The 9,625-nt window shown below is 34.0% G+C and overlaps 2 protein-coding genes across 10 annotated transcripts in view; one reads left to right on the plus strand and one right to left on the minus strand.

Moving 5' to 3' along the window:
* Positions 1 to 1,174, minus strand: part of LOC117121988 (F-box/LRR-repeat protein fbxl-1-like) — a 21,431-nt gene extending 20,257 nt beyond the window's left edge. For 4 of the 8 annotated variants that reach the window (XR_004447655.1, XM_033267450.1, XM_033267451.1 and 1 more), the window contains exon 1: positions 1,027 to 1,174. The gene's annotated coding sequence lies outside the window, so the exon portion shown is untranslated. Of the gene's footprint in view, positions 1 to 868 lie in introns of all 8 variants that reach the window. The other 4 variants (XM_033267448.1, XM_033267446.1, XM_033267447.1 and 1 more) reach the window with 4 other exon arrangements.
* A 4,818-nt stretch (positions 1,175 to 5,992) lies between these two features.
* The window catches only part of LOC117121989 (inactive peptidyl-prolyl cis-trans isomerase FKBP6-like), a gene marked incomplete at its 5' end in the record, with an annotated part of 16,603 nt that continues 12,970 nt past the window's right edge, over positions 5,993 to 9,625 (plus strand). For both annotated transcript variants that reach the window (XM_033267454.1, XM_033267453.1), the window contains 6 exon segments: positions 5,993 to 6,104; positions 6,217 to 6,329; positions 7,209 to 7,323; positions 7,469 to 7,558; positions 8,093 to 8,224; positions 8,622 to 8,731. In XM_033267454.1, the coding sequence (XP_033123345.1) occupies positions 5,993 to 6,104; positions 6,217 to 6,329; positions 7,209 to 7,323; positions 7,469 to 7,558; positions 8,093 to 8,224; positions 8,622 to 8,731 (672 nt within the window).

The raw sequence follows: 9,625 nt of genomic DNA on the forward strand, positions 1-9,625 counted from the left end.
GTTTAACAAATAGTACAAAAATAAAAAGTATATAAATTACAAAACCATAGTAAATACTGTATAATAACATAGGCCTAACACATTTAAATTTATTGTTTATAGTCATCCAAAATCGTATTAAAAATATAATAACTTGATTATTTTTTACGTTTGGTTTGCAGCGTATTTCAATTAACTTATTCGTTATTTGTACTATTTTGTTAAATTATTTAATTAAATTATTTATTATATATCATTATATATAATAAATGATAAGAATGTATGGAGTTTTTTTTTTTTTACTATCTGGCAAGCCGACTGAATTAAACAGATGACTATAAACAATAAATTTAAATGTGTGAGGCCTATGTTATTATACAGTATTTACTATGGTTTTGTAATTTATATATTTTTATTTTTGTACTATTTGTTAAACTTATATATAATAAATGATAAGAATGTATGGAGTTTTTTTTTACTATCTGGCAAGCTGACGGAGCAAATACTCACAAAATTTAAATTAAAACGATAGAAAGAACAAGTAAATAAATTGAAATACGTCCCAATAAATATTTAATAAATCAGTGCAAAAACCGAGTTTTAAATAAATTGAAATAATTGAGTAAATAAACTGAAATAGGCCTACATCCCAAACAACAGTACCAAGAACGAATAAGTTAATTGAAATACGCCGCAATTAACGCACTACATTCACTGAGAGACGCGCTTGGCGTTCCATAGAAATGACCGGCGGCTCAACCGGTCATAATCCAGCCTTAGAAAGAGCCTGTATTGGATCAGCACTTCTATCCTATCTAGGCCTATTCTACGAATTCTCCCCTAGCCTAGCATAGGCCCTAGGGAGGGTGGCGCTATGCCTTTTTAGTACCTGTCAGAGAGTCTGGTAGTACTAGGCCTAGTAGGGCGCGGCCAGACAGCCTTGGTTGGCTAGCCTAGCCAAACATAAAGAAAGTCATACTATATAGCGATATTACAGGCCTTATTAAAGTTTCGTGTTTGTTAGTAAATACAGTAATCTAGTGGTACCCAATTCACTCCTTCCACCAACTTGCAGAAAGTTTCGTTGTACTTTAAACATAAAAATATTGCATCTCCTACTTTTACTTCAGTGGCAACTAGACTCCTTGCAATGTTTACGCTTTGGCCGTATTCGACTGGTCGTTCTTCGTTAAACCACGCCCACCTGCGCAGCGGTAAAACCCTACTCAACGAAGACGACCAGTCGAATAGAAAACTTGTAGATACTCGACAAAACAAAATGGCTGTAGTTACCGCGATACATGTTGCGTAATCAAGATTGCTTCAACTTGTGGTAGTATGGGTTTTTTCGTAAAAAAAATGTTTTCTTCCAGTTTTTGAATTCCGTGTGGATGTGGGCAAATATTATAATTTTTATTTTATGAAATTTAATCTAAGTTATATTAACGCAAATGTAGTTTATAACCCATCAATCTGCCATGTTTGGTTTGGTCACGTGGATAACTTGACTAAACCAAACATTTAACCATGGAGAAAATTTCCTCCATGATTTAACGAAATCATCACTGTCTCCTGATTTCATCAGTCTCCTGATTAAGTCCACTGTGTGGACGAAAGCTAGAGAATAAATTATATTGTTAGTCTCAAAAGTGCTTCTGTTATTTACTTTATGATTTAACGAACCAGTCGAATAATAATAATAATTTATTAGGAACTACACTTTTCAATCAGTGGCACACTTCTTAATCGAAGGTGCGTCCAAAACAAAATGTACAGTAAAGTTCACAAAAAAGACTTATGCTAAGAAAAAGATAATTCAAATTTTCAAAAGGGACATTAAGGAAAAGTAAAAAAAAAAAAAAAAAAAAAAAAAAAAAAAAAAAAAAAAAAAAAAAAAAAAAAAAAAAAAAAAACAAAGCAAAACAAAACTGTTCAGCCATATAAAATTAAAAGCAATCTTAAACTAAAAAAAACTTAAGGCAAAATAATGATGTAAACAATCACATGAACAATTATACAAACACCATACAAACCCAGTCAATGATTAATACAACGAAAACCACTACTCAACGAAATGAACCAGTCGAATAAGCCCAGTGTCAACGCCCCCGTTGGGGGCAGTAGACAGAGAAAACGCATTAATCAAAGATTATAGAGCGCCGCGCAGCGGCGCAAGATAGATAACTGGGATCGAAAAAGTGAAATCACCATGGGCGCCATGCGAGCAAGCAAATTGAACCAGCGAGTACCCGGAAGTGCATGTAAATAGGCGGCTATCGTTATGTAGGACAGTCATTGTTCTGCAATTAATTGCTGAAATCGGCAAAATATTGGCCCGGTTTATCATTCTTTAGATTTCCGAAGGATGCAAAGAGGTAAGAAAGTCAGCTTATCGTTGAAAATAATAAATAATGGAAGAATATCTGTGAAAAATAAATTATTGTAGCCTAGGCCTAGCCCCAGCGGCTAGCTAGCCTGTCTACGCTAGACTAGCTAGCTGGACTCTGGAGAGAGAGAGAGATAGGCTTAGGCCTAACAATAACTCCGAAGGGCCTAAAAGCAATACAGTCCTTAGCTACCTACTCTGTAGCCAGCAAGAAGTCTAGCCTGTGTAGGGGATAGGCGAGCCTAGGCTAGGTATATAGTATAATAGTGTATAATTCATACACTACTATTACTATTTTACTAGATTATCAATATATAAATTCTTTTTTTTCAAATAGATAAACCAAAATATGTTATGAATCTTAAAACATTTATTAACTTACACAAACCTAATAAAATCAACTGATTTTTTCGCAAACTCATCGCAGTAATAATGCCATTGAATTGTTTAAAATCACATTAATTAATTTGCAGCATGAAGACCTGATAATACAACACGATTATCACATATGATTGCATATATAATGTACATTTGTTTGATAAAACGAAATATATGCCATCTAAATCATTAATTATTAACTTACACGGGACTTACACAAACTTAATCAAATCCACTGTTGTTTTGGCAAACTAATGGCAGCATAATAATGCCCGGATTTTCTTAAAACCACATTAATTATTTGGCAACGTAGAAGAACTAACAAAAACACGAAATAATAGATACTGTAGCACCAAAAGATTAACCACACACACACCTGTCTCTTATACACATCTAGATGATTGTAGCACCCAATCGCAAGGGGTAACGATTGCGATATCGATTACATATCGACTGCTATTGGTGAGCTTTCACACACGAATTTACTTTGTGATTGGGTGTCGCAATTGCTACAACCGATCGCAATGCGTTGCTAGTCTGAATGGGGTATAACTGTGACCTTCTTGATGTTATTAAATGTTAGTATAATATCTACAACAACAACAGCTAGTATCCCCTTTTGTAAAGTGTAGATAGGTGCGGTACAGTCATACCAAAATCCGGCGTTATTGAACTTGGCCAAAGTGCTATCGTTAATGTAACTAATGTTAAATAATAATAATAATAATAATAATTTCAGCATTATTACCTTGGCCTAAGCCTAGTTGAAGAACCATACTATTTACTAGGCCTATAATTAATAACTAGCCCAACAAGGGGAATATCTTTTGTGTTATTTCCCCTTAATGTCGATTTTTTAATTGTTCTCTAATTCCTCCATTGTCTAAGTAATTCCCCTTAGGCCTACAGGTTGGTTTTAGTAACATAATAATAATAATTAATAATAATAATAATAATAAATAATAATTTAATAAAATAATCATTTCGGCATTACATGTAATTAATTTGGTCTAGCCTTGTAATCAAGAACCTGCAGATTACTATGCCTGATATTAATAACTAGGCTCATTTATACATTCATTGGAGTTTCATGTAAATGTTTCGTACGGGAAAAAGAATCGCGGCCCGTAGGCCTAGCTGGCTCACCATATGACGTCCGAGTTAAGGGTTATTGTATGGAACGCCGAGTGAGTGTACATGTAATTAATGCGTGAATTAGTTATCACATTATCATTGTTCCCCGAGTTGTTCGCCTATACAGACCCTATAATGAAGGGTTTGTGGCCATGACCTATACGACGTGTTGTTTTATTGTCTATTAATTATTTGACATAAGCATAATACAGACATTGATTATGATCATTAACCTCTGTTGTGTGTTATAACAGTATTATTGCTCGTTGAACTTTTATTCGGTTGGTGAATTCGCATTAGGTGATTCATCAATTGGCAGACACTGCACTCTTGTTCTGCACGAATGGGCATGTTTTGCCCTATCTAATGCAAGCGTAACCACGGAAACGTGTATTTCTATTGTTATCTTCTCTCAATGAAGGGCGTTTACAGTTAAAGTTCTTGATTTTAGGGCCATGTATTTCATGTTTTTTTTTTCTAAAATAGTACACAAAATCATTGAAAAAAAAACATTGTTGGTCGGCAGGCTGTCAGCGTCAGTCGGAAATTTTGAGTGCTGCTGGACGGGGCATCAATAATGTGATTTCTTGTGGCTTTTATATACTTTCTGCTTTAAATCAATCAATCATTTAAGAACATATAGGCCTAGAAATAGTATACAACGAAACATAAAGCTTCAAATACTGTAAGCTTTAATAATATTACGAAAAATATAATAAAATTTGGCAGTATATTAATATTATCAACATTCTTCTTTTCTTCGTCTTCTTCAATATATGCATCGACACTGTAATATGAAAATAATAAAATCCTTTGGTTTGATTATCAATATATAAATTCTTTTTTTTCAAATAGATAAACCAAAATATGTTATGAATCTTAAAACATTTATTAACTTACACAAACCTAATAAAATCAACTGATTTTTTCGCAAACTCATCGCAGTAATAATGCCATTGAATTGTTTAAAATCACATTAATTAATTTGCAGCATGAAGACCTGATAATACAACACGATTATCACATATGATTGCATATATAATGTACATTTGTTTGATAAAACGAAATATATGCCATCTAAATCATTAATTATTAACTTACACGGGACTTACACAAACTTAATCAAATCCACTGTTGTTTTGGCAAACTAATGGCAGCATAATAATGCCCGGATTTTCTTAAAACCACATTAATTATTTGGCAACGTAGAAGAACTAACAAAAACACGAAATAATAGATACTGTAGCACCAAAAGATTAACCACACACACACACACACACACACGTACAGCATGCATAGCTTTGCACCTACTTGGCGTTCCATATAAATATATCCCGGCCGAACCTGTTCACGGCCGAACCGGTCCTACACCGCCTCGCCTAGGGGCCTAGGCCTATACTATTAGGCCTAGCCAGGCCTAGGTAGCTATATAGTCAGAGTAGCCAGCCTCCTCCTCCACCTATCTTGGCTACCCTAGGCCCTGGGTAGCCGGCAACAATGTTAATTTTTTTACCTCAAATATTTCTCACAGTCACAGCATGTCATTAAAACGTTTTAATTAATACATGATTCAACCTACAGTAACAAACAACCGCTCACAATTACGAACAAACACGGGTAACCACAAGGTACTCTTTTTCAACCATAAAATACCTATATAAATACTGTGCTAAATAGCACTGTGCTAAATAGCACGATTTTTACACACTAAATTTTAAAGATTGCTTAACGTTACATTCTCATTTATATTTTGGCTTTTTATTAGATCCATTCTGTAAGTGTTGGATTTCCTACTGTTGTGTGGTTATTAGTATTATTGTTATATTTATTAGTATTATTCTAATAGTGAGTTTACAAGGCCCACTTATCATTATATATTAATTCTTGTATCCTGTAATATGCTCAATAGTGTCACTGTCAGGAATTTTTTATGTTCATAAAATGACGGCCATTGCCAGACTGAGTTGGACACACCATAGTAGCCTTAAACAGATACCGGCGTTTCATACATTTTAATTATTATTATTATTATTATTATTATTATTAAATGATGAAGCCACTGGCCGCCTTTCCTAGGTTTAATAACAATAGTAGTTCACAATTGTTTTGTTTCAGGATGCACAGGAATTTATGGTACCTCTGAAAGAATGTGTTGATATGGAGGAGCTTTTAAAAGAAGACAGTAAAGGATGCGAGTTTGAGATTGATGAAGATCAGCTACCACCTAGCAAGTTGCAATTTATTTACAGGGGCAGCATCAGTGGCGAGGGGGGGAGGGGGGTGGTAGGGTGTATTCCAACAATATTGTATTAATATCTTTTAATCTTTAATTATTTTAGATCTGCAAGGGGAAAATAACTTTTTTGATAATGAAGATATCTTTAAAAATTTGACCCGTGCCAGCCTGTTAAAAGGACATGATGATGATGCATCATCAGGAGATGATGATTTGGTAAGTTGAAATTTAGAAAAAAATAAAGGAATGGAAAAGCACTGAATCTTGAAAGTAAATGTTCAGTTAGTTATAACTTGAACTTACATATTCTGTGGTGAAAAAAATTGTAATTTAATATGTTAATTTGAAGGAACACAACCATTTAACTTGGCCATGAAAAAAAGAATTGTCTGACTCTCCAAGTTGCAGAGGCCAACAGTGACAAAAATATTTAGAACACTTCCATACTAACCCTATAGAGAGAGCAGCTAGCTCAGTCGGCTAATCTGGTGGTAGCCCCTGTGTGTGCGCTGAACCGTGGAGATCTTTAGGTCCCGATTCAATTCCCATCGCTGCCTCTCCTTGTGTTTCAGCTAGAGGGCTGAAATACAAGTTACAATAGCACACCGTCTTTCGGATGAGACGTTTAAACCGTTGGTCCCGTGTGCATTATGGCCCATGTGCACGTTAAAGAACGCAGTACACTCTTCGGAGAGTAGGGGATTATCTGCCGGTGTACTGCCCAATCACCACCAGAAGGACCCCAATGGAAATAAGTCTTCTTCTAGAATTTCGTGGGCTATCCTTGGTGTTTACAACCGAATAAATCCAATCCAATCTAAAGGAAATATATCGCAATATACCAGATATGCTTCTATGAATAATGTTGCATCATTCCAACATACTTTTATTATGTGTAGAATCATAATCATGGAGCGTTCTTGGAAAAATATAAACCTGTATTCACCTTATATATTGAAAATGTTCTATATTTTTAATTTCACCAGCTTATATCTGTATTTGATATATTTTAAATGTATCAATATTGTAAATTTCTCCTAATCCAGTTTTATCTACCATGAAAAATAAAATTATCTTGAATCCTTTTTGTTTCAGTCTTTTGACAAAGTTGGTCTGAAAATGGAAGACATCACTAAAGATGGTGGAGTTAAGAAAAAGATCATCAAACAAGGAACAGGGGAGATCGTAACATCTGGAGTCTCAGTTAGGGGTTCGTCAAAGTTTTTTTAAACAAATCTTTTTCGTGTTTATCAGGAAATGCACAAAATTTGTTGATGACATTTTGTTGTGAAATAAAACCCTATAAATAGAGGTGTTTCATTTTTTAATATTAGCTTATTTTGATTGCTTTTCAGTTCACTACAATGGATTCTTAGAATTTTCAGATGAGCCGTATGATTCAAGTCGTTTGAGAAATAAACCACAACACTTCAAGTTAGGAGAAGGTAACAATAACTTCCTCCTCATCTGCAATTGGTTATGTTCATGTGATACTTTTAATGTATGATGACTTTTTACCATGATGGAGCTGAAATGTGTGTGGATTCTCAAGACAACAGCACTCCTTATTTACCAGTTATAGGATTAGTACCTTTGGGTTGCCTTAAAGTGGGGAATCTAAAAAATGGTTTCCCACCTCGAAAAGTTTGAGAACCAGATATTTAGACAATGTATTATATCACATTTGTAATTTATATGATGCTATCATTTTTTATGACAATTAGTATAGTTGCAAATCATACACTGGTAGAAATTATTATTTGAAGGTTAGATCAATGCATAACAAAATTTCCTGAGGGCCTTCCTAGATTATTCATCGTGGCTCGTGATACATTTAACAAGTTGTTTTGACCCCTTGCACATGAACCAGAAACAGGTCAATCAATCTGTGCACTATTAAAAAATTAGTGCATGGTTTGGGATAGGAAAATAACATTGGGAGTTGATTTTGGTATATTTTTGGTATGTATTAATGGCAGGTGAAGTGATCCCAGGCATGGATATTGCTGTATCCACTATGAAGAAAGGGGAAATGTCCCAGTTTCTTATACAGTCAGCCTATGCATTTGGAAAGAAGGGAGTGCCACCAAGAATACCAGAGGATGCAACAAGTAAAAAACATTTCCTTATTGATAATCATATGTTTCTAATGTCAGTGGGATTTAAATGTGACCCACTCTAGCAAAAATGAAAAATGACATTATTAGATCTTTGTAATCCAAAAGCTAATAATCGATGCAAAAATTGATAAAAATTCGCTAAATACAATATGATAAGATACGATAAAATTTAGTGTAACAACGGTATAAATACAGCTATGAGATATGAAATGGCAAATATATGACAATTAATATTTTTAGTCCAACATGCATTAACACGGTTTAAATACATGTGAATTTTAGCTGATTTGACCTTGGTTTTGTTTGGTTTTTTGTAGATTTGATTGACATAATTGCTGAAATGTTTGTGAATTTAACTGAAATAATTTCTAACAATCTTATTTGTCAGTATTGTTTGAGATTGAATTGCTGCACTTCACGGATGATTGTATAACTGATAATCCAGGTAAAGATGCAGATTGGAAAGAGGTTCTTAAAGTTGTGAACAGTCACAGACAAGTATGTTCATCTCTGCCAAATGGAGGTTATTTATTCACCCCATTTTTCTGTCTTTCTGTCTGTTAGCATGATTACACAAAAACTAAGAAATGGATCATCATAAAAATTAGTGGAATAAAACATAATAATCTATGAAAGGGATGATTACCTTTTGATAAGAAAAGGTCAAAGGTCACAGACATTTCAAATGGGACATTCAAAAATAGGGAGATTTTTTTCGTGAAGCGATCGCCTCCTGTAGCGACGCGCTGTAACCCTTACGACGCGCTGTGCAATATGAAAGTATTACACAAAATGAAGAAAACAAACAAATTTCATTAATTTGTTTACTTTTATTTAACAATTTTACATTTGTTTCCACATTGCAGTTGGCCTATATAAATTTATAAATATTATTATTTATTTAGAATTTTGCTAGTAAAGCATTCTTGGCAGCAGTCAACAAGGCTTTGCTTGGTTCATAGGCATATTAGAGGCTATGTCTGATTTACTACATCTCTTCAAAGAACATTGAATTCTAGCAAGGTAACTGCAACTTGCAAGATGCACACGTTTGCTGAAAAATTAAAAAATAAATATATATTTTAATTTAGTTAGTAAATCATACTACATGTTTTAAGTCAGCATTTATATATGTCTAGCCTATACTAATTCGTACATAATGCCATGAAAAAACATTAAATCCTGCCTCGCTAGGCTCCATCTGTACGTGCGTAACTAGGCCTAAGAGTCACGACCACCACTACACACAGACGCCCACTCAACACAACACACATACCCTGCAGTGCAGATAGAGCCTAGGCTTACATGTATTTCAGGATTGATATTAAAATAAACTTCATTTTTCGGAAGACTACTTACTTAGTACCAAAACCTACTAACTATGATTTTTTT

Source organism: Anneissia japonica, unplaced genomic scaffold (assembly GCF_011630105.1).
Source record: "Anneissia japonica isolate Jap-2015-1 unplaced genomic scaffold, ASM1163010v1 scaffold352_len1594369_cov220, whole genome shotgun sequence".
NCBI lineage: Eukaryota > Metazoa > Echinodermata > Crinoidea > Comatulida > Comatulidae > Anneissia > Anneissia japonica.